General features: G+C 30.0%; 1 protein-coding gene across 27 annotated transcripts in view; it reads left to right on the top strand.

Annotated features, from left to right (window-relative positions):
• The window catches only part of LOC129954025 (TLD domain-containing protein 2), a 331,572-nt gene extending 305,743 nt beyond the window's left edge, over nucleotides 1-25,829 (top strand). For 22 of the 27 annotated variants that reach the window (XM_056067629.1, XM_056067634.1, XM_056067630.1 and 19 more), the window contains 4 exons: nucleotides 15,965-16,086; nucleotides 16,161-16,320; nucleotides 16,392-16,561; nucleotides 24,578-25,829. In XM_056067629.1, the coding sequence (XP_055923604.1) occupies nucleotides 15,965-16,086; nucleotides 16,161-16,320; nucleotides 16,392-16,561; nucleotides 24,578-24,713 (588 nt within the window). In that variant the 3' untranslated portion in view covers nucleotides 24,714-25,829. Of the gene's footprint in view, nucleotides 1-1,610; nucleotides 1,894-13,187; nucleotides 13,383-14,710; nucleotides 14,730-15,080; nucleotides 15,105-15,964; nucleotides 16,087-16,160; nucleotides 16,321-16,391; nucleotides 16,562-24,577 lie in introns of those variants that run through there. The other 5 variants (XM_056067640.1, XM_056067639.1, XM_056067642.1 and 2 more) reach the window with 5 other exon arrangements.
• Nucleotides 25,830-26,141: the final 312 nt, after the last annotated feature.

Here is a 26,141-nt window from a genome sequence, read left to right as displayed (position 1 = left end):
TCATTGCATTAGTAATTACCTTTCGGATCGTTCAATGCAAGTAGCATTGAATTGATTTAAGTCTGAAAACTATAAAATAAGTGCTGGTGTGCCCCAGGGCTCTGTATTATCTCCAACACTCTTTCCCATTTTTATTAATGATCTTCTGTCTGCAACATCTAATCCAATACATTGTTTCGCTGACGATAGTACTCTTAGCTTTTCATATTCGTTTTCAGACTCACATCCATCTTCTTCGGATGTGGAACTGCAACGACAAAATATGATAAGTTCATTAAATTCCGATCTAAACAGCATTGTTCAATGGGGATTAAAAAACCGCGTGGAATTTAATGCTTCGAAAACCCAATGCTGTCTTGTATCGTTAAAGCGAGATATACCCCCATTGCCATTATCCATGGATGGCACTTGCATCGAGGAGACTGAACATCTCGATATTCTCCGTATGTGTACCACCAACCACCTCTTGCGGAACGATCACATACGCGATGTCGCCAAAAATGCCGCAAGATGTTTGGATTTTCTAAGGCGATGCAAGAAGTTCTTCTCACTCTCTGATCTGGCTGTTATTTACAAGAATTATTAAAAGTATAACTCCCATATCTGGTGCTCCTGCAACTTACTTAAGCCTCTTGGACAGTATTGAAGGTAGAGCATTTAGATTGATTGGTGATATTACCATCGTCGTAAGGTCTCTTGTCTGACCCTTTTTTACCGTTATTTTAACGGCTTATGCTCTAGTGAAATAGCCAATTGCATTCCTCCCCTTAAACAGTTCAACCGTAATACTCGCGCTTCTAGGAATGCTCATCAGTATACTCTCGAGCCCAACTTCGGTCGTACTGTCAAATACAGAGATTCGTTCTTTAGCCGTACTACGCGAATGTGGAATGCCTTACCACACTCAGTCTTTCCTAGTCATTGCAATATTCTTTTAAACCCTCTCTCCTCTTCCTAGTGCTCACACTGTGCATCTGCATAATAAGAGTAATAATATCCCCTTGAATGTGTGTTTATTATAAAAAAAAATGTCTGTCTAAAAATTCTTTCTAATTCAAATTACGTAAACAGATTTAGGGGCAAAAAATAGCTATCATTGAGTTCAATCATTGGGTGTTTGTTTTTGACAGGTCATTGAAACCAAATTGTTTGATATTAATCAAGCATTTGAAGTAAGAGTTGATCATTGACCGACTTTATTTACAAAGCTAACATCTCAGAGTTTGGATTTGATTTCATAAAAAGGTTTTTTAAAAAGTAAGAACCGCAAAAACTAATAAAAATAATTGCCTTAATCCAACACTGTCTACCGCATGTTTTAAATTACGAATTTCTGCAATGTGCTTTAGTTTTAATTGTTTACCTTAGCAATTATTATACTGAGTGAAGCCATATAAACAAATTCTCCAAATCAAATAATAAAGATATTGAGAGAAGCTACATGGCATAAAGAAGAGAAAAATAGTACATAAACATAAGAAAAGGTAACAGCACAAAAATAAAACTAAAGTAGAAGCAATTGTAAAGATTGTGCCAGTCTTATTCAAACCCTAGTTCAATTCAGACGGTTTAAACAAATAAACCTAATAAATTTAATTTGAAAGGTTTCTTTTCATTGTAATAATATTTTTCTTTCTTCCCACATTTTTTCCAATTTGAATTGTTTGTGACTTTCATCAATCTTCACGCATTCCAATTGTGTTTTGTGCAACTTAATTTAAATACAACTTATTTTTTCTGTCAAATATATTTGAAACAAATATTGACAGTTGGATTTTGATTGACTGGCTTCAAAATAATATTTGTGATTGTGTTAAACAGACTAATAGAAATACATATTTATTTATTACGGGAAAAATGTGTGAATTAATAAATCCGGTTGTTGATCGACAGGTAAACAATATTGTATTTTCTTCAAACTAAGATTATGTATTCAATTGTCAGAGATATATAGTTGATGTTTATACTGATTGCCAAGTTGCGCAGCAAACTTATAAGTTGCATTCAATTTGACCATTGTCTTTAGCCTCTATAAATTTGTTAAAAAAAAGTCTGATAGCCTTGACGATGACACTTGATTACCTGTGTTCAGCACCTTTACCTACCATCATCACTGTCATTGTCAATGTTCACTGATTGTGAACTTTGAATGTGTTCAAATTTATACTAAAGTTTTAAGTTTCTCTCTTCGGAACGATGTCAGGGTAATAATGTGAACGATCATTGTTAAGGTCAGAAAACACAATATTATATTATTTTTTAAATTAATACCCCTATTTAGACTTTTTCACAAATATAGTTAAAATTGCTTTTAAGAGTCATTACTATTTTAAGAAAATCGTTCCCAAATGTAAAGTTTATTCTTTTAAACTGACGTATTTTTAAAAAAACTACCTGCACTTTAGTTTCATCATATACTCGTACATATCTTCTTGTTTTTGTTTGAAATGTTTTTAATCATTTTTAATTGCATACAATATGTAATTAATTGAGATTGTAAATATATTTTTTAATTTTCTGTTTCTAAAAACAATTATTTTGCAGTATAGGCACAGCACATGTGACACATGTTTTTGTAGAATTGATTCATATGTAAATTAGTTCTATTGTTTTCTTTTATAGATGATTTGCTTTGACACCAAGCCACGTGAGTTAAGCAAATATGACTCAAAGCTTTAGTATGACAACATAAGAAAATTAGTATAATCTTTTTTAGATTTTCTCTGTAATTTAAATTCTATAAGGTTAGGTCAGGGCTAAGTAGTTTGTAAGTTTATTATTACAAAGTCAATTTGACAAAAAATGTGCTTAAATACTATCCCAAATAATTTTCATTCACAGTGGTGGTCATATAATTAGAAATAACAAGTCTAAACGCACTTTATTAAATATAATATTTCTTGTAAGCACCAGTGTGTTTAGCTTGTAATGTCATTCTATGACAACTGACATGTAAATATGATCCGAAAAGGAGTTTCCCTGAACGCAAACAGTTTGTAAAATACCGTTATTTTAGAAAATTCTTGTATGGTGGATATTTTTGGTAGACACAAAATTAGAAACGACAACAGAATCGTAAATTCAAGTCTATGAAAAAACATTTTTGTCGTTTGCTAAGCTTCACAAAATACTTTGGAGTAATGAATCCAATATATACTTTTCGATTCAGATGGTAAAGTTCATGTTTGACGTGATCAAAAAAAAAAAAAAAGAATTGGATCCTTAATATACTTTAAGTGTTTGCAATGCGTTCGCGTGGCATTGATTTGGACCTTTAGTAAAAATAAATGGTCGAATGGACTCAACAAGTTTATAAAATAAACTTGGAAAATGTCATGGAGCTTCCTTATCAATTTGCGCATATACGGACTTGACAAGTTTGAATTTAATTTGTGACCGCGGTCTTTTACTGATTACAAAAATGTCAGTGTCAAATTTTTCATCATGGAAAATTATACGAACAAGGAACGTCTACAATTTATATAAATCTGCTAACCAAAATCAGAGTCAGTGATCGCAACTTTCAAAGCGTTAACTCTAGTTTTCGGTAGTTGTTCTTGCCCTAGCATGCAGTTCAGTGCAAAAATTTGATAAAGTACACGAACGACAACGTAGGAAAATTAAAAAAATCTACCGAAATTTGGAGACTCCAGCCTTAAAAGCCTTAACTAAAATGTTTGGCTGTTTGTCAAATATCGACAATATTCCTGCCGTCCGTTGAGTTGTCCACAAATAACGAAAAAAGCCTCTTATTGACTATTTTGGTAGTCAATATGATAATTTGGTGGTCAATTTTCAGCTGATAACCGCGATACATAATGTAACAATTTTCGGTTGTCAATTTTGGGATCCGAAGTTTTTTTAAAAATTTTGTAGCCAATATAAAAACTTTGCTTAAAAGTAATTGAAACTACGGTTGTCATATTGACTGTAATCAATAAGGCAACGGCGGCGGTAGTCAATACGACAACTGCGGTAATCAATATGGCAACGGCGGTAGTCAATACGACAAGTTCGGTAGTCAATATGGACACTGTCGTAGTCAATACGACAACTGCGGTGATCAATATGAATAATGTGGTAGTCAATACGAGAACTGCGGTGATCAATATTGCAACGGCGGCGGTAGTCAATACGACAACTGCGGTAGTCAGTACGACAACTGCGGTAGTCAGTACGACAACTGCTGTTGTCAATATGGACACTGTGGTAGTCAATACGACAACTGCGGTAGTCAATATGACAACGGCGGTAGTCAATATGACAACTGCGTTAGTCGATATGACTAATGTGGTAGTCAATACGAGAACTACGGTAATCATTATTGCAACGGCGGTAGTCAATATGACAACTATGGTAGTCAATACGACAACTGCGGTAGTCAATACGACAACTGCGGCAGTAAATATGACTAATGTGATAGTCAATACGAGAACTGCGGTAATCAATATGGCAACGGCGGCGGTAGTCAATACGATAACTGCGGTAGTCAATGTGACATTTGTTTTACAGAACGATAACGCTTTAAAGCATACATCACGGATTGTTAAGCAGTAGTTTTCAAATACAAAAGCAAATTTTTTGTAATGACCCACCCATAGTCCGGACAAAGTCGGGAATTTCTGGGCAGACGTCGAAAGAAGACTGAATTCGAAAAACACAAACGAGATCTAAGGCGCCAGTTATATCTATCATTGATTTTCATCATTGAAAACAAAGATTTGAATTTTCTTGACTGGTCGTTAATAGCTATCATTCAAAGTTTCTGTCATTGGAAAACAAATTCCTGATTGAAATCCACCGAAAAACTTTTATTGACAGAAATCTGTCATTGGAATTGTGTGAAATTAGAACACGTGGAACGATTCGTTTCACTTTTGAACATAAAAGTATCAGCTGTTCAGGAAAATGAATTAGAAAAAAAATATTTTTAGAGAAAAATAAATGCGTAATTACACTTCTTTTTCCTCCAAAAAATTCTTTGGTTAATTTCCGATCGATCAGTACATGATTTTCATTTAGAACCAAAGGAAAACATTTCGATTCAAACATTTTTCCGAATCGATTTCAATCATAGCTATAAATGACGCCTAAGATCAAGATTATCAAGATTGGCCGCAGTAACATAATATAACTTTGTCATACTTGTGCTTTTTTTAAAATATTTAAACGTGTCATAAGTTATTAAAAGAACCACTAATCAGTCTTAACAAATTTTCTAAAACAAAACTTATGCAATATAATATTGTTACAAAATTGTCGTTTTTAATTCTATGGCCACACTAAAGATAAATTTAGCAATTGACAACTTTTGTGCCACCTTATTTTATATCTGCTTCACTCAAAAAATGTAGTATACACATCATTATAAATATGTTCTTTCTGCAGCTGGTCTATGGTGTCATAATTTTTATCTTAATAACTTAATTCTTTAAAATTGTATTATACAAACTTATAAATCAAATTTTACATTATTTATAAAAATGTTTAGCAACTTTGTTATTAACCAAAAAAAAGTACAAATAAAATGTCAACACTTTGTAAGACATCTACATTGCGTAGATACATGTCTATCTACAGTTTATCACCGCAGTATATAATATTTAAATCTTATAATAATAAATCTAAATTCTTGTGTGACATGTGAACAAATTTCAGTAAATCTTAAGAAAAAGTAACTCAAGGTTATTCATATTTTTTTTTTTAAATAAAAAGAATTAAAAGTTGGTTTATGTCGAAAACGGTGAAATTAATAATGTACGAGAAAATATTAGAACATGAAGCTTAATTTTGCAGTGAAAAATACGTTATTTTTAATACCAGCTTTAATATTCTTCATCTTTGATTAAATGTACTTATTTTTAAATTGTTTTCAATAAAACATTTTTGATTATTGTAAACTATCATACAACTAATGTGAAAGCGTTGTTTTTAATATCAAATGGTTGGTTTGTCCCACTTTTCTTTTTTGTTCACAATCATAATTTAAACAATTATAAGTAGTTTGGATACAAATTGTATGGTTTTTCCATACTACAAAACTCCTGAACCGTGATGAATGATCTATTTATTTATCAAAACTAAAAAAAAACTAATAAAAACAGTGGGTCAATTAACATTGGTGAAGTGTGCTTTGATATTTATCAAATTTAGTATAAGGCGTGAAGAAAAAAGTTGATTTTGGAATTGCGAAGAATTAGCTGAAATCATCAAAAATCCGAAAATCAAAATTTCAATCACATCGAAAATCAAAATTTTGCAGCATTTTTTTATTATTATAATTTGTTTTTGTAAATTTACTTGGTAATTAACTTAATACCTCTAAAATTAAAGTACCTTATTCCATTAATTTCTGTAAATATAGGAAAGCATGTGGAAACATGGAGCCAATGAATGAAATTGTTTCACATCGATACAAACAGGAAAAAAAAAACACCAGAAAGGTACAAAAGCGTTTTAGAAAAATTTTTGACAATAGCCTAACTTTTAAATATGATGTTATGAAACCAAGACGCACCTAAATGTTTGGTTTTAAAATGGAATAAACTTGTTTTCAGAGTTCTATTTCAAAACATCGAACTCTCTTCGAAATCACTTGAAGTGAAATTTAAGCAGTTGATATATGTCACATAAATCACTTTGCATTGCAGATAGCTGCAGCTTGACGTTTCTTTACGGAAGGCAGTTTTTAAATATTGGTTGGAAAAGACTGACACTGCTAAAAGACTGATATTGCTAGAGGCACAGGTAAAAAGTGTCTTGAGGGTTTGACTGGAAACATTATAGAAATTAAATTTTTCGTGCAAAAAAAACATCCGAATAGCAGTTTGTTAGTACTTTACGTGTAAAAGAACATCTATTCCAAAACACCAGGAATGTCAAAAAAAGATCCAATAGTGTCCAAAAACTGCTGGTATATGTAAATTTGAATTTGAAGGAACCCGACAAATAATTTCTAATTTATATATTTTTTATTATAAAATTCCAGTGAATTATAAATGTCATTCATTGACGCCCGTGTTCCGAATCGCGATCGAAAGTGAATTAAAATCACTCTTCAATTTCACTTGCAATGAAATTGCATATTCTTCAGTTTGATCGATTTCGAAAACTGTCAGAACTGAAGGATCATTAATTTTTATTTTGTTTCTGAAGTAAAATGTTTGCTGTTGTAAAGATATTGGCAATTTCAAGTGAAAAAAGGAAGCAGAATTCAAGAGAAAAAATAAGACGACGAGTTTTGCGAGACAAATCAAATAAATTTTCTCTTTTGAGCTTAACTTGTAATTTTAGATTAAGCAACGACCCTTTATAATATGTATGTTCTAAGGGAAAAAGAACCTTTTATAATACTTCATCGATTCGTCGATTCAATTCAAAAACTTGCTGTAACCCTCCGATTCCTAGCAGAAGGAAGCTATCAAAGATCAATTTTTGACAGTTATCTCAATTTAGGTATATAACTCGTTCAATAAGTATTCTAAAAATTCACCTATCCGGGAAAACCTATTCAACTCGTCATTGAACGCAACCATTTAGAATGCATTGTCCGTTCACTACAAAATTATAAAGCTGCAACTTTTAAGGAATTAAGTGTTTTACATATACAAAATTAAGGTTCATTTTTTTAAGTGAAACTACTACTATTTTAAAACGATTTCCTCTTGAATTGAAATATAGAACACGAAAATTCACTTAGTTTTAGTTTCGAAAAATTAAATTAATATCGATGAATTTCAGAACTCCAATTTATATTTTCATTTCGAGTGAAAGTGAAATGTAAAACCAAGAACCTGATAATTTCAGACTCAATTTGGCACTAATTGAAAAAAATTCCAAATACAAAATTATACATACATTTATAAAATTTAAATTTCTGCTTTTCAATTACATAATATGTAAATTTCTCTCATCGAAAAACATAGCTTATAAAAAAAAACTTGTGTAATTATGAAATAATTATTATTTTTCCATCCCATGCACTATAAATCATTTAAATTAAAATAAATAACACTTCCTGAATGCAAACGTACACACTTGCATTTCTTAATGCAAACTTAAAAGCAGGTTTTAATCTCACCTATTCGAATACTTGCAGTGCTGAGTGCGTGCATACCCTTAATTTAAGATTCTAGTGTGTATCGCGCATTTGTTTGTTCTGTAATATGGTTGTAAATTACTCTAACATGAACTAATTTGTATACAATATTTTCTCATTATTAATTTTATAAACATTAATCAAAAAATTCATTTTATGTGAATTTTTATTTTGTTTTGTTTTCAAATGCTACAATCACCAACTTTAAATACAAACAAAAAACTTAACTAAAGAGCGTGATGTCTCTGTTTTGCTTTCCTATAATTATTTAAACAAATGTATCCCAGTACTTTCCAATGCGTGTTAAGAGTTCAAAATAAAAACGTGCTTCATATGGAGTAGAAATTTCAATTCAGTTGACTCATATCCAACCAAAAAATTAACACAATATAAGCTATTGTTGTTACCTTTGCCTTTGACGTACTTTATAATAAAAAAAATATTATTAAGTCTTTTAGATTTAAGATTTCTAGTTAAATGTCTAATTTTAAACCTCTATTCGATTGTAACAATGAAAAAGGATAAAATGAAGATATTTCATAGTATTTACCGTTATTTATAGATACGAATAAATAATTTCATTATTTGAGTTCCGAGAATTATTGAACCTCTATAATCTATGAATTTCGCATTCATTGTTAATGATTCGTATTAATCTTCTATTGATACTCGGATATTCATTATTATCTTGATTTTATGATATGAATATTAAATGTATAACCTTTTTTATTTGTCTTAAAAATAAGAGGAAGAAGTACAAGTACATATTAAGATTGATATCCTTTCCAGAAGGTATAATTATTCATTTAATACTTATCTCCGTACTAACGTCATATATACATTTTTGTGATATCTTTTTGCGTTGTGATTCTTATCTTCATCAAAACAAAATAAGTTGTAAATCAAGCGTATTCACCTTTTAAAAATAAACACACAATTTAATCAGCGATTAAGAAAAAATAAATACAATTTAGAAATGATAATAATAGCAAACAGTAGCAATCGGGAATGAAGTATGTGTTTTTAAAGATTTTTACAACAAGAGTACATATGTTTTACATACTTTAAACATTGATATTTTTAGTAGAATCAATTGGTGTTAATCACTTTAAATCAGTGTTTTAAACGTGTGGGTCGTGACACCCTAGGGGGTCGCGAAGCCTGTTAGAGGGGTCGTGAAAATTCTTACAAGGAATTCCAAAAGGTTGAGAAAATACTGCAGTAAAACAAACCAATAAAGTTAAGAACAAATTATTAAGAAAAATGATAATTAAAGGAAATATTCATTTGTGTCAAACAAACAAAAAATAGAAATAACCTATGAGATAGATTCCATTTAAAACATTTGTATGAAATTAACAAGAAGTTATTCTTAATTCGAGGATTGCGCTTGTTTTTCAGAAATCAATTTCTACCAACGTCGATCCATTTTTGCTACATTGAGAATTACATCGTTTTCCAAATTTAAGCGTTTTTTTTTCTTACTTTTAATTTCGGCCATTGATGCAAATGTCAACTCGAACAGGTACGAGGTGGCTAATGGAATCAAACACTTCAAAGCCTCTAATGTTAATCCAGGATATCCTAATTCTCTTTTTAAACAAAAAAAAAGTATCCAAATTAAAAGACTTAAATTCCAATTGCAGCATTCCATCGGCAGATAGATCCAGCAGTCTTTCCTTGAGCTTGATTGCCAATTTTGCCTCATTTACATTTGCATTTAAAAACGGATTAAAGATCCACCTTAGCCTAATATTCTTCGATATCTCTTCCATTGAAAAGTAATGACACATTTTTTCTTTCAACTTTTCTAATACCATTTTCATACCAGGTATTAATTCCTTGATGTTTATCTCACATCCGTCTTCTTCAAAAAAAGATTGTGTCGAGGAAAATGAATCTACGTGGTTTTGATTAAGAGACGATGACCAAAATTCAATTTTGTTTGTAAAGTCATGGATTTTGTCTTTAGCAGTGATGACATTTTCATCCCGACCTTGAAGACTTTTATTCAAGATATATAAGCAAAAAAGTTCGAGATGTTAAAGTTGAAATGTATGAAAAAAAATAAAGTCTTAAGATTGTTGCCACATTATTTTAATTAAACGAAATTCGAGATATCGAAGTTCGACGGTACGGAAAAAAAGCAATGGATTGAGGGGTCGCGAAATATTTCTTCGTGCTAAAGGGTCCGCTTCATGTAAAACGTTGAAAAACACTGCTTTAAATGATTAATTGGTGTTATAGTTTTATAATTATACTGTTTCGTTGTAAGTTGTTTTATTAAGTAAAAATTGTTAAACATTATATAAACTAAATTTTTAAAAATCGAGAAGACACGTTAGCATTATGATAAGTTTGATATTTAAATAATTTTAGGATCATACTTAGTTTCTAGAAACTCTCATTTTTTCATTTTTTTTATTTGACTCTTGATGAAGTTTTGAGCAATCCTTGAATCAAATACTTTCATAGTTTTGAAGTTGGAGTTAATCCCCACTTTGATTCTAACTTTTCTTTTTTGTTCACAATCATCATTTAAAAAAATTTAAAGTAATTTTATATGGTTTTTCTACATCAAAAAACTCCTGAATCATGATAAATGATCTATTTATTTACTAAAAAATATATGTAAACAAATTTATAGGCGGTTTAGCTAACAAGTTAAATTCAAATAAAAATTGCAGTAATATGTTTGTTTTTTTTTTTTGTGGCCTTCAAGCCGAAGTTCAATTAAAAGACCTAATTTGATTTTAACTATCTGCTTATATTTTAAAAATATCCGTTCTTAACATTATATTTTACTTTTCATAGAAAGATATTACAAATATACCGATGGAAAATTTTGACATTTTTCGACGTTTCAAGCTTCCTAGAGTCCAAATACAAGATTTTTAGAGCGATGTCTGTGCGTCATCCATATCTCAAGAACCAGTGGAGATATCGACTTCAAATAAATGTTGCAATACAGAAAGATGCAGATATTACTCTCAAAAAAAAGTGGCTGCTTTTTTACCACAGTAATTAAAATTAAAATTAAAATGTTGGTTAGTCCAAAATATTTCACGTACTCGTGGCATGATGGTTACTGCGTTAGACTGTCAATCTTTTGTTGAAATTTTCCATGACCATTCTGCATAAATGTGGCTGAATTTCGTTGATGCAGCGTTGAATCTCCTCCTTTAATGCACGGGTGGTTGTGGGCTTGTTGACATAGACTTGTGATTTCAAATAACCCCATAAAAAGAAGTCTAATGGTTTTAAATCACACGATCTAGGAGGCCAATTTTGATCACCGAAACGAGAGAGTACACGACCTGGAAATGTCTCATGCAGTAATTGAATTGTTTCACGGGCTGTATGACATGTGGCACCGTCTTGTTGAAACCACATATTGGACACATCAATATCATCCAATTTTGGCAGAAAGAACTGTGTAATCATGTCGCGATATCGAGCACCAGTAACAGTCACTGCTTGACCAGCATCATTTTCAAAAAAATATGGCCCAATTATGCCTCCAGCCCAAAATCCACACCATGGATGCATTTGTTTTCCGACAATCACATGTGGGTTCTCCGAACCCCAAATTCGGCAATTTTGGCGATTGACAAAGCCATCAAGATGAAAATGTGCTTCATCGCTTAGAATGATTTTGCTCGAAAAATCAGGGTCCATTTGTTGATGTTCAATAATCCATTTAACAAACTCTCTTCTCTGTCCATGGTCATTAGGCTTCAATTGTTGTGTTAATTGAATTTTGTAAGCATGAAGACACAGATCTTTGGTGTGTTTGGCGTCTCCAACGGATCCAGTCTCCATGAATTTTTCAATTAATCTCTTCACAGTTGACGAAGTTAAAACACTATTCCGACCATATTTTGTATGAAATTTTCGAACTGCAGCCGCCAAGCTTTCACTATTTTTGAAATATTCTTTAATAATGAAGACAGGTTGTTCTATCGTGTAACGCTCCATTTTTAATAACCCTATACTGTTAGCAGTCAAATTGCTTTTTTTCAGGGTTGCCAACACTTCACTGCACAAATGGCGGCAAATTCAAATCTTGCGTTAATTTTGGGACACCCTTTATATCTCACGAACTAATAACGCTATCGACTTGAATTTAATGTTGTATTACATAATGTGACGTCAAACCAAATTAATTAAATTTTTAAAACAATATGTTACATATTTACATTCTATTTATGACTTTTTAACAGACCACCCATAGTAATATATTTGTTTACAATATATTATTATTGCATATTATTTTCCACGGGTACTGCCTCCTGCGAAGAATTAACAAAGAGTAATTCTCGTCATGAAAAGTGCTTTTTCTCTAATAGGCTTCGGATTCGGCTTAAAACTGTAAATACCCTTCATCTCGGAATACATTATTCGCACACGGGAATAGTTGAGAGTTGCAAGTTACTAGGCCCTTGTTTCCAACAGACTCCTATTTTATTTATTTATTAAAAACATTGCTAAACCGAGTTTGAATATCATAGCCCCCAAATGTGAGGGTCTAATATATCTTAGTTCTATTTTAAGATCTAAATCAAAGAATTAACGCTTTAGAACTTGATGAAGAAATGGGATACAACTCAATCGAGTTCTAATTAGTCAAGAAAATAGCCTTTAGAATAACACTAAAATCTAAAACATACCCTATGAATCTAAATAAATTTCGAATAAGCTTCATAAACCACGAATGCAAAAAAAAAAATCAGGAAAATAGAAGTTAATAACATAACTAAAATATAATATTTGCATGAGTATTATAATTATCTCAATAATAAAAAATAATAACAATAATATAGCATCCATCACAGTTATCTTCACACAATATCATATAAATGACAAGACCGAGCCAACGCGCTGACACACTGAAGATTTTCGGTTTTAATTTATTTTATATATTTCGTCTTTTTTTAAAATTCTTTTTTTTTTTTGTTTTTTATTTTTTATTTTTTTACTGAACTTAACCCACCTGACTGCGTTTGGTGCTTGCTACCTGTTACAGCCGCCATAAGAGTGTTGGGTTAATACCTTTTATTTATAATGTTAAAGTTTAGTTGGAATCATTGTGCTAACGTTGACGTTAGTTGAGTTAGTTTAGTTTCTGTGGCGGATACTTACTTTTTTCGGTTTATAAGAGAACAAAATGAATAAGAAAAATACTAAAAAATATCAACGTGACAGGAGCTTTAGTTTGCCGCACTTTGCTCATAATATAAACAGAACTGTTAGTGTTTGAATGATTTATTTATTATTAATAATGGTATAACGATAAAATTGAAAACAAACAATGTTTAAAGTATCCATATAGCCCCTTTTCTACAATGTTAATGAAATTCGATGTCATTTAAGTCACTCTCACTCAACTTATAAAATAAAATTTAATAATATTTTGGTCACGCGTGACTTTTATACTTTTTTTTGTTTTTGTATTTTGAATGAATTTAGTTATTTACTTATTTGTTTATGCATATTGTTGTTTTGTGGGATTAATTTGTTCATATGGAATTACCACCACTGGATTAATGGGTCAAGATTCCTTTCGAAAGTTGTTTTCTATAAAAAAAAATATTTAATGTGACAATGTATGAAAAAATGATTTATGAAAAATAGAAATATCCGTTTGTGTCAATTATGCCCCTACGATCTTCTGTCTTCGCATTGATTTTTATTTCAAGATATTTTTTTTCTGCTGACAAAAAATCATTAGAAAACAAGTTCTTGTAGACGGTTTAATTGCTCATATTTATTAACTCTTCAATCGTGAATTCTTTTTTATTTTTTGTGAATTTTGGTATATTATTAAAAAAATGTGTATCTCGTTATGATATCACCCTTAGTCTGTCATAAAATTGTGAAAATTCTATTTTTAAAATAATAAGTAATTGATGATGAATCTAAAAGTTAAAACAAGAGACATGAACATCAACAAATTCTTTTTGGTTGAACAATGCACTTTTGAAGTCAGTCTTTTTTTATTCGTTTGTAGAATTTGTATTTTTTTTAATTTTCCGTGGTTTAAAAAAGACACGTCTCAATAATTTCCTATAAGATTGGCTGTCACCATAATCCATCATATTAATAATTTTTCAATTGAAAAGTACGTCTTTTTTGTTCATAAATTGTGTCCAAAATGTTTGTATCGTAATAATTGTAATTTTTTTAATTATGGGACATTCATTTATTTTACTCGGCGTTGTTAACCATGTGCCTTTTATAATAATAAACTGCAATAAATAATGTGTCTCATTTACGTTTAAACAACATTCACTTATGTCTCTTTGGACTTTTAAGATGCAGATAAATTTGCAATTCTATTTAAAGGCAATAAAATCGTCGATGTATTTGTTTATTATTGAAAATGTTGTTAATAATTCACATTAAATGTTCGAATCTTATTTTTCTTTTGAATAAAGAAAATTGAAAGACAAACTGAAGTGATTTTGATTTCTGGCAACTATTCAATAAGAAGGAGTTTTGTATCATATTAAAAAAGTTTACAATTAACAGAATAAGGCTTGAAAATGAAAATGATCTAGCATACCAATAAGTCTTGTAATTATTTCAATATGAATTCAATACATTTTACATTTTCGAATCAGTGCTTATGGTAATAAAATATATCATAAAATCAGTCCCCGTTCTTGCTTTATTCATTTAAAATTAAAATCAAAATTGAAAACGCGCAGGTGTTAATAAATAGCGATTTTATTTTATATTAATAATTGCAATGCAATTTTATAATAAATATAGCATGTCAACAAACATACAAACAAACAAAACCAGTGGCCATAGTATTTATTTTAAATTATAGTAATTTAGTTGTTTCCACAGTTTATTTTGTTGTCGTCTAACCTTAACTGTATCAAATTTTATTTTTGTCCAATAATTTTTAACTTGACTCATGAAATTGTATGTATATGCAATTTTCAAAGTCATAAGTCTCGTTGTAGCTTTAGTATAATTAAAAATATTGATGTTGCTGGTGAGTTATATATTGGTAGATATATCAGAATCTTAAAAGATATTTTGACCCTAGGCCTAAATGACAAATTATATTGACTCTAGGCTGAAATCATTTCTGTTTTCCCGTTTAAAGCTTTTAATTGTAGGGAGCGTTTATATCATATTTTGACACCTTTACCATATGCAGGAAATAATGCTGAATTTTTTAAATAACGTGATGTTGGTTTCATTGAATTTAATCACCTCCTTTACTTTCATAATTGTTTCTTAAAACACTGATATTGTTATGTGGAATAATTTTCATACACCAAGTCATGATCATATTTTCGAAATTTGTGTTATAGGAAATAAACTATCCTCAAAAACCACATTATTCTCTAAATTTCACTCTTGCCTTCTATAATTTCTTAACGTAGTTCCAAATTCCCTGAAAATGTATTTTAAATTAAAATATTATACTAAAGAACTCCTCTAAACTATGTATGTTTTTGAATGTATTCTTAGATTAAAACTCTTCATAAAAATATACCTACATTACAATTAAAACTCTTCAATCCCTAAAAAATAAATCTCCACATCAAAAAACTTATACACAATAATATTAAAAAAAATGTATGTAAACAATCTACACAATCGCTGCTAGTTAATTAATTAATATAATAAATGTATAGATGTTTATAGTTTTTCAGTTGAAAACTCTTTGTTTTTGAGAATTTAGATTTTTCGTTGTAGTGTCACATTATTAATAAATAAAATACCTTTATGCTGCTGTATACACAAACACTTTTACATTTACACTTGATTTTGTATTTTCAACCATGATTTATAACAACCAACTAATATTCTTCTTTTTTTTAATTAAATTAAAAAAAATAATAGGTTCTGTCTATAACTACGGACGAATACAGAAAAGCATCTCTCTTCACAACGGGGTCGTTTGATTTGGAATTCCCAATTCCTGATCTTATTGGAACAACAGAAATCCTAACAGAAGAACACCGGTAAGCTTAGATTTGTTTAATATAATGATTTTTTAACTAATTAAACAAATATTTTTATTTTTATTTATGTTTAGCGAAAAATTATGTACACATCTACCTGCAAGAGCCGAAGGCTATTCTTGGTCATTAGTATTTAGCACATCGCAGCATGGTTTCTCGTTAAATTCTCTCTACAGAAAAATGCAGAGGCTAGAAAGTCCTGTATTAATTGTAATCCAAGACACAGATCACAATGTAAGTTATTGACTTTTTATGTGATAATTTATTTATTTAATGTTTTTTTTTTTAAATTAATTTTTATAAAGGTTTTTGGAGCTCTGACATCCTGTTCACTTCATGTATCTGATCATTTTTATGGTACCGGAGAGTCATTATTGTACAAATTCAATCCCAGTTACAAAGTATTCCATTGGACTGGTGAAAATTTGTATTTCATTAAAGGCAATGTTGATTGTTTGTCAATCGGTGCTGGAGAGTAAGTACATTTTTCTATTATTTAAAAGCAGTTAAAAGTTGATGAGGAAATTTCATTACATTAGTTAAACCATACAGTTGTGTTCAAAATAATAGTAGAGTCGATCTACATTGTAATATTTATATTTTTACATTATTTTTGTTAAACTTAAAAACATAATTTTATGAAGAGTTAAAAAGAAGTATTTTCATCTTAAAATTTGATAAAGTGGACAGTGGAAAGCATTGTTCAAGTTAAAAAAAATGTGAACTTAAACAAAAATTGAGAAGAGAAGTCTAAACATATGCAGAAGTCCAAGGCAAAATAAGCTGTACAGTTCCGATGATAGCGAACGCCATGAATAATAACGAACGAACCGAAACCTGAAGGAAGAGGAAACTGGCCACCATAGACGATAGTCGTATTGTCAGGTTTAGTAAAATTTTGCCTTCTGACTCGTCCTTTGAGATCCAAATGTACTTAAATCTGGATGTTAGTGTAGTGACTATTCGCAGGCGGCTTTTAGAAAATAATCTCCACGTACGAAGCCCACGTAAAAGACTGTTGTTAACCATACTCAAAAGCGTATTCAGTTTGCCAAAAATCACATAAACTGGCCAGTGGAAAAATGGCGTAATATACTTTGGACAGATAAAAGTAAGTTTGTTCCTTTTGGTGGTGCAAGATCCCGGCAATATGTTCAGCCCCTTCCCCCCAACACAGAATTTTATCCAAAATATAAAACAAAAACTGTCAAACACTAAGGCTCAAAAAGAATTGTTTGGGCATGCTTTTACTACTATGGAGTAGAGCCAATGCATCCTAATTGTAGTACAAGCTGATGCATGTCTATGCGAATATTTTAGACAAGAATATGCTGCCGTACGCTGGGTATGTAATGCCTGTTAAATGGATATTTCAGCAGGATAATGACCCAAAATATACGAGTCGAACAGCTTAAAAATGATTTCGAGTCAACGGTATTTAGGTTATGGTTTGGCCTATACAATCACTTGAACTCAATCCAATAGAAAACCAATTTGGTGATGTTAAAAAGGATATTAGGATGTTTCTATGATTGCTTTGGCAAACAATCCAATTGAGCGTTGCCAGTGTTTAGTAGACTCAACGTTGCGTTGGTGTAAGGCCGTTATAAATACTAAAATTTAATGTTTTTTATTAATTTTGTGTTAATTATTTTGACTTTTTTGTTTAAATATTTTAAATGCTACTATTACTTTGAACAAGACATTACATGTGTTAATTTAATTTTATTCTATTTTTCTTAGAAATAAAACCAAAATAAAAACCAATTATAAAATGACTTCTGTTTTTTTAATTTAAAAAAGTTTACTCAAAGTTAGTTTAATATAGCACTTATATGAACCCTTTTACATTCAATCAAATGCACTTTTTTGAACACAGCTGTATGTAGTTTATGATATTATAGGGAAGTAAAAACAAAAATGCATTCAAATAATGCCTTTTAAAATTTTATAATAACAACAATTCAATCATGTGTAGGTTTTTCTTTTATAAGCTTTTAATTCTATAATCATCATTTAGTTAAATGTAGAAGTCAACGATCTATCAAATTGATTCTTGTTATTGATTGCTTTAAGTTTTATCTGTCTAATGTCAATCAAGCAGACATTTGCAAGTGGTTCTCGAAAGTTTATCTTGTAGAAATTAAGTATCTTTACAAAATTATTTTAAACATCATTATTTATTACTACCTACTTGACTTATTGGCGCCAAAAAAAATAGAATAATTGTCGTCCCTGCGTTGTATACTTTTTTAATTAATCAATCATTAATATCGCATCATATGCGAGACGCTATGTATAATGAATTTAAATAAATATGAACAAATAAATAAAATTACAAAATATTAGCTAAATAGAAGTCATTAAATTGTGTTGAATATTGAGTTCCCACAAATACATAATGATTCGTAAAAATAATGCAATTAATATTTTAAAACAAGTAAAAAATTGTTTTACTGGTGTTTAATCGACAAAATTATTTTTTTCTCTGTTGCACAAATATTAGAATACTTTTTTAAAGGATGTTCTTAATTCGAATATCGCCTTTAATTTTTCTATCACATTAAGTTTTTAAAAAATAACCCTTTAAAAATTCTAAAAACAACCAAAAACGGGAAGTCTAAGTTCAAACTCAAATAATCTCTCAACAATAAATTGTATTATGATTTTGAATCATTCTCCTTCAAATACAATTTAAGCCGTTCAGAATATGAAATTTCGAGAAAAACTTGAATTTTATACTTTAATATTTTTATAAAATACGTTTTGGACTTAATTTTTAGTGCTGATTTCGAATCCAAAATCTAATATTTACTATTTGTTTAAGTTTTCAGTATTATTTTTATACTTTTAAATATATTTCAAAAACTTGATATAATTGAATTGTTTAGACAGTAGATTCTTTACAAGAACCAAACTTACTTTCAAATCTTTTTGCCTTTTTCCTTTGGAAAACCATTTAAGCAAAAATGTTTAAACGTTTCTTTAAGATTTTTGTAAGACAGATGATATCTAACAACTTTTTAAATTTGTTCGAATATTATATAAAATAATATAAATATTTCAACTGAATATTCCAGAAAAGTATTCTAGATTAAGATAACCATCAGGGATTTCATTGAAAAAAATCTACTTTGTAAATTTAGGTAGCTTCAAAAAGTTACTCCCAATATACCTCAAATTGTTGCCTCAGATTTAGCTTCCAATAGTGACACCGTTACGGGAACTGTAATAAATAACGTCATCCCTATCAAAGCTGTCTCCAAACCAAAAATAATTTTTATATCTCGTCTGGACCCAGTTACTACGCCAGAAGATATAACTTCCCACTTAGTATCTACCAAGAGCATACCTTCCAGCTCATCTATCAGGTGTACTAAGATCAGTAAACCAAAAAGCTTTGTTTCCTCTTTTAAATTAATAACGAATCCCACTTACTTTGACTCTATTTGCAACCCAAATATATGGCCCGAAGAGACTTTAGTCAAAGAATTTACTCAAATTCAAAAACAGGGTGTTTCTTTGAAAAACAAATCAAAAAACTTAACAGGCTTACGCTCTTCTACCAAAACGTAAGGGGACTTCGTAGCAAGACTACTGACATTTTTCTTAACTCCCAATCATTTCCACACGACGTATTCGTTTTGACAGAAACGTGGCTTAATTCAAGCTTTTCCGACACAGAACTTTTTAGTCAAGAGTTCGAAGTTTACAGAAAAGATCGTCATGTTGGTAATGCAAAGGATTTAGGTGGAGGTGTTCTCATAGCGGTAAAAAATACATATTTTTCTTCTTCTGTATCTTTTCCATCTGTATTATCAATTGAACTGGTATGTGTAAAGATAATGGTACAGACTAAGACTTTTTTCATTTTAAACGTTTACATTCCTCCAAAAAGTTTGGAGTCTGTTTATAACGATCTCTCCTTGGCATTAGACTATCTTATAAATTTGTCCAGCTCTGACACCAATATCTTACTTTTAGGTGATTTTAATTTACCACACATTGACTGGATTCCATCCGAAGACGAATCCTGCCTTGAAGCCTCTCCTTCTTCTTCACAAATGGAACTATCTCTTCTCGATAAAGTCCTTCTTACTGACTTACAGCAAACAAGCTGTATTAAAAACTCAAAAAATCGAATTCTCGATTTAGTCTTTTCTTCTGACGCTATTAGTACTCTTGTTCTAGAGTCTAGATCAGGAATTACTAATATTGACAAATATCACCCCCCTTTGGACATTTTTTTTGACTTAAGTAATCACCTTACTAATCACAGTAATTCTTTTGATTGCTTATATAATTTTGATTTTAGAAGAGCCAATTTCCAGCAGTTGTCTGAAGATTTAACCATTTCTGGAATTGCTGATACACTAGCATTTTCTAACATTGACGAAGCAGTTTCAACTTTTTATAGGATCCTTAATTGTTGTTTTGAAAAAAATGTACCGATAAAGAAATCAAGAAATACAAACTTTAGCCATCCTTGGTACACGAAAGAATTGCGTTTACTGCGTAACAAAAGAAATAAGGCGTGGAAAACGTATCTCAAAACTCTGTCTCCAGTCAACTTCTCTTTTTATGTTGAACTCTTTAACCAATTTAAATCTCTTTCTAAATATTTATATGCTTGTTATGTTACTGATATGGGCACCTCTTTGAAAGAGAATCCTAAAAAATTTTGGAATTTTGTAAACTCAAAGAAAAAATCAGATGGCTTTCCAGTTATCTTCAATTACAAGAACCTTTCGTTAGATAAAACTTTTGATATCTGTAACGCTTTCGCGACGAATTTCCGTGAGTCATTTGTTAATAGCCCTGAAGAAGTTGATGAAGTATATTTTCATAATAATCACACTTTTTCGCAAACTAGCTGTAGCCACATACCTGTACTACAGAGTACGGTCCTTGATCTTTTATCTACGTTGAATGATGACTGCTCAGCCGGTCCTGATGGTATTCCCCCGATAGTACTAAAAAAGTGTAGTAATGTTTTAGTTGAACCCCTTACGTTTTTATTCAAACTTTCCCTAAAAACAGGCAAATTTCCCAGTATATGGAAGAAGTCATTTCTTACACCAATTTTCAAGAAAGGTAACAAGTCGGATATAAGCAACTACAGGCCCATTGCAAAGCTTTCTTGCATTCCTAAAGTATTTGAACAAGTTGTTTGTGAAAGCGTAGCATATTTTAGTAAAAATATCATTTGCGAACAGCAACATGGTTTTGTGAAAAAAAGATCAACCGTTACTAATCTCCTCACATTCTCAAACATATGTTCAAACGCTTTAGAACAAGGTTATGAAGTTGACTGTGTATACACTGACTTTTCTAAAGCTTTTGACCAACTAAGCCACGAAATTATTTTATTTAAACTTAAGGCTCTTGGTTTTCCACCATTTTTCTTAGCTTGGATTAAGTCATACCTTGAAAACAGATCCTACGAGGTAAAATTTAGAAATTGTCATTCTGAACCTTTCGTTGCTCAATCTGGTGTTCCCCAGGGAAGCCATCTTGGCCCTTTTCTGTTCATCCTGTCTATTAACGACGTATCGTCATGTCTACGCTCAAGTGAACTTCTTATTTTTGCTGACGATATGAAGATTTTCAAAATAATAAAGTCAAACCATGATCGTATTCTTTTACAAGCCGACATTGATAGTTTCACATTTTGGTGTGGGAAAAATAGCCTCTTACTCAACCCTTTAAAATGCCAGACTATAACTTTCACTAAAAAACTAATCAGTAACGTATTTGACTACTGTATATCACAGCAAAAACTCTGTCGTGTCTCCACATTTAAAGATTTAGGTGTACATTTCTGTTCCAACTTAGAGTTTACACATCACATCAATGTTATTGTTAATAAGGCAAGTTCTATGCTTGGTTTTATAAAACGCTGGGCAAAGGAGTTCAATGATCCCTATGTTACCCTTTCTTTGTATAATTGCCATGTTCGTCCTCATCTTGAATATGCTTCGCAGGTATGGGCTCCCTATTACGAAATTCATAGAAAACGTATTGAATCAATTCAACATAATTTCATTCGCTTTGCTCTAAAAGGTCTTCCTTGGGAAGATCCCTATGATCTGCCTCCCTATGAACATCGTATTCTACTTCTTCAAATGCAATCTCTCCATCAAAGGCGTGTTAATAATGACTTAGTATTTTTTCATCAACTCATTAATGGTGAAATTGATGCACCTTATTTGCTATCTTGTGTACATTTGAATTACCGGGGCGGAACTCATCACCTGCGCACGTTTGATTTTATACATATTGACTTCCATAGAACTAACTATGGCAAGAATGAAGCTTTAAGTCGAATGAGCATTTTATATAACTTAAACTGTTCATCGATAGATTTAAATTTAAATAAGGTGGGATTAAAATCATTGTTTAGAACCAGTGCTCCACTATCGTAATTTTTTGTTCTGTAATAGTTAAATGCTAATTTTGTTTTGTATTTTGTGCGTGTGTTAGGCTATATTTGTATTATTTTTTACTAACAACTAACACATGCACTTATGATGAGCCTCTGATCGTAGTTTGACGCTTGCTATAAGCTTACTACTTTCTGAAATTCTGAAGTGTATACATAAACGTTTTTTTTCGAATTTTTAAAAGTGATATCTCGAAAACCTAACGTGATACATTAATTTTGAAGTCGGATTTAAATTGAGGCCACCAATACCAACTGAAAAAGTGCAATTTTAATGTCAGTAAGAAAACCTTGTGGACAAATGTAATTGAAGTTTGCTTTTTATTAAACGTGGCTTTCTTCATTTTAGTGTGAACATAATTACACCATGACCTAGGTATGATTTGTTATTAAAATTTAAACAAAAAGATAACTCTTATAATCTACATTAAAAACAAATAAATTAGAGGCTGCCATCATATTTGTTTTTCTTCATAATACATACTAATAGTGTAGTAAACACTTAAGCCATACCTTTATGAAGTTATAGAAATACAAGCATTGAAATCTTTATCTTGAGTTTATCTTTTATCAAATAAACCCCTTTACATGTTTTTCATTAAAATGTTTAGTGTAAATACATAGTTTACTTTAAAATGTCCATGTCATTTTTATATGCATATATTAGTTATCAAAAATATTTCGAAAAGGAACAATTTCATTTCAACTTCAAGTGTATTACTTGATAAAAGTATACGAAAATTAAATACTAGTAAAATTGTGTATCTCTTAAAAAATGTATTTATTTCAACTGCCAATTGCCTAACAAAATCCCAAAACAAATTACTTATTTACTTAAGGTAGCGCTACAGTCTGGTACTCCACCTGAGCCCCAACCAACATGCGTCTCCAAACTGCCCTTTAACTAGGCAGCTGTCTCCAGCCTCACCGGTTAGTTAGGTTTGAGGTCCTCTCCCACATAAAAGAAGCCTTTTATAAGGTTTAGCATATCGGACTTGTTTGCAAACTATATAATTCTGTTTAAATTTTCCTAACTACCTTATCAATTGCTCACACGGGAATTTCGAAGTCTTCCATGCATGATATTCGTTGATGAGTTCCATGCGTGATATATGTTAATGAGTTCCACAAGGGTCATTTCCTTCAATATTTTTATGTTAGACCTACATCATTTTGAAAATTATACCGAATTGGCCATGTTTGCAGATGATACTGCTCTTTTTATCTCAAGTGTTCTTTCCAAGAAAGCGCCACGGTGTACAGTGTTCATTTGAAACTCTTCTAAGTTTCCTTACCAGGTGCTCTAATAAATGTCAAGCTATATGGTTTACTCGACGGAGAAAACAAAGTTTCCTTCCCCAAACCATACTTAACATTGTAAATACCTGATGTCACATTCGATAAAAACTTGCTTTTAAAATTCAAATATCTATCATTGTGCACAAGATAAATCTTTAAAAAAACACTATATCGGTTTATCATATTAAAATCTTAGTTTTAAAAAACTGTACTTCAACTTTTTCTAACGTATGGTGCGCTCCAGTATGATTTGACTGTTCTGAGACATATGTACATAAAAAGGCTTCAAGTAAACCAAAACAAAATTCTTAAATCAATGCTAATTTTTTTTTAATTTTTCGGGTCCACGACAGATCTAATATCAGCCCAATAAATTAAATTTGTTTTTTACAAGCTACAAGAAAGGTTTTTTTGAAAGCTGTTTTTATTCAAATAATGAACTTATAATAATTAACCTAACATGTGCTGTTTTTGTATAATTGGGTTGTTTTGCAATTTTAGTTTTAAAGTATTATTTTATAGCTTTGTTAAAAATTTTGTCATAAAGTCATTATAGCTATTAACGTTGTAAGGAATAAGTTTCTATAACTCTTAAATTCAATTAAAACAAAAGATGTAAACTTCAAACTGAAATTAAATAACTTAACTAAGTCATTCTGTTTTAGGTTTCATATAATAATGTATTTTCAGATATTATTGTTCTTCAGGTTGCATTATTAATAATATTTATTTTGTTTTGTATCATTTTAGCGGACGATTTGGATTATGGTTGGACGGCGACTTGAATCAAGGCCGATCACAATCATGTAGTACATATGGAAACGAACCCCTATCACCACAAGAAGACTTTGTTGTAAAAACTCTCGAATGCTGGGCATTTGTTTAAAATGAATTTCTGCAAATTTGAAATTACCTACTAATATATTATTTTCTTTAATTTTTTTTTGTTTTTAGTTTTATTATTTGTTTAATCTTATTATTTAATTTAACTTTAAAGGATACAAAGAAAAACATTTATGCTGCAATTTATGATTGAAAATGGAATGTATATGTAAAATGAAGAAGAACTAAAAAAACAATGTTAAAAAACTTATGAATATGAATTTGTTAAGCATTGTTTTTTTTTAGGGAATTCCTTATGATTTTTTTTAATTATTAATGTTATTATTTAATTACTGTTAAACAATGTTAAATTTTTATATTTTGTGTATTTTTTCTCCCTATTTGTTTGTTTGTTTTTTATAATTAATTTAATTTAATGTAGAAGAAAAAAGAAAAAAAATAAAACAATGATTTCTGAGTGATGTTTCTAATTTTTGTTTTAAGGATGTATAGGATTTAATTCAATTGGAATTTCATTTAACTCAAGACGTGACACATAATGATTTTGTGTAAAATGTTATTTTATAAGCATCCTATTTATAAAAAAAAAAAAAAATCAAATAGATGATGCAACTTTTATGTGTAAAAGCTTTTGAATAGTGCGTTTGTCTTTGGTATTAAGTTTAGTAGAAGCATAAATAAAAAAACACACGATTAGAAAACAGAAAAACAAACAAAACGATATATTTAAATGTTTTTTGAAAAAGTTAATTTATTTTTATTACCATGGTAATCGAAGTTGCTTACTTTTTCAATAAATAAAGTATATTTTTGTGTGTTGAAAATTATCGTAATAAAAAACAAAAAACATTTATTACCATGTATTTAAAAAAACAAAAAACAAACAAATTGAAACACAATACATTTAAAAAGTTGTTATAACATTTGCAAACATAAAGTTCGCTTAGACTAATTATATATAAACCTATTTAAATAATTAATCGTAGTGCATTGTATATCAAAATGTACATTTTGTATAAACACAGAACAACCACTAAAGCATTCTAAATTAGAAACTATGCAGAGAAAAAAGTTTAAAAATATAAAGACGAAAAAAATCATTTAGCTAAACAGAAAAAAAATAAAATAAATTTATATATTTAATAACAAAAAGAAAAAAGATAAATTAAACAATTGATCAAACAGTTAAGTGTTTAGCTATGAATCAAAGGAAAACATACATATATATATTATCTTCATAAACGTTAAAATGCGATAATACTACATTGAAAATCAAGTAAATGAAAATAAAAATTCAAGGATTTATTACGTTTAAGTTTATATTTTTAAAAATTATATTGTTTAAAGTCATCGGCTATTGTGTTATATATATAGCAGATGTGTACCATTTTATGTGTGGTATTCTCTATATTAACTGAAGTAAATACGTATATATTATTATTATACATACATTAAACATTAATGCGTAATA

This window comes from Eupeodes corollae, chromosome 1 (assembly GCF_945859685.1).
Source record: "Eupeodes corollae chromosome 1, idEupCoro1.1, whole genome shotgun sequence".
Classification (NCBI taxonomy): Eukaryota; Metazoa; Arthropoda; class Insecta; order Diptera; family Syrphidae; genus Eupeodes; species Eupeodes corollae.
This window is presented reverse-complemented; position numbering and strand designations above follow the sequence as displayed.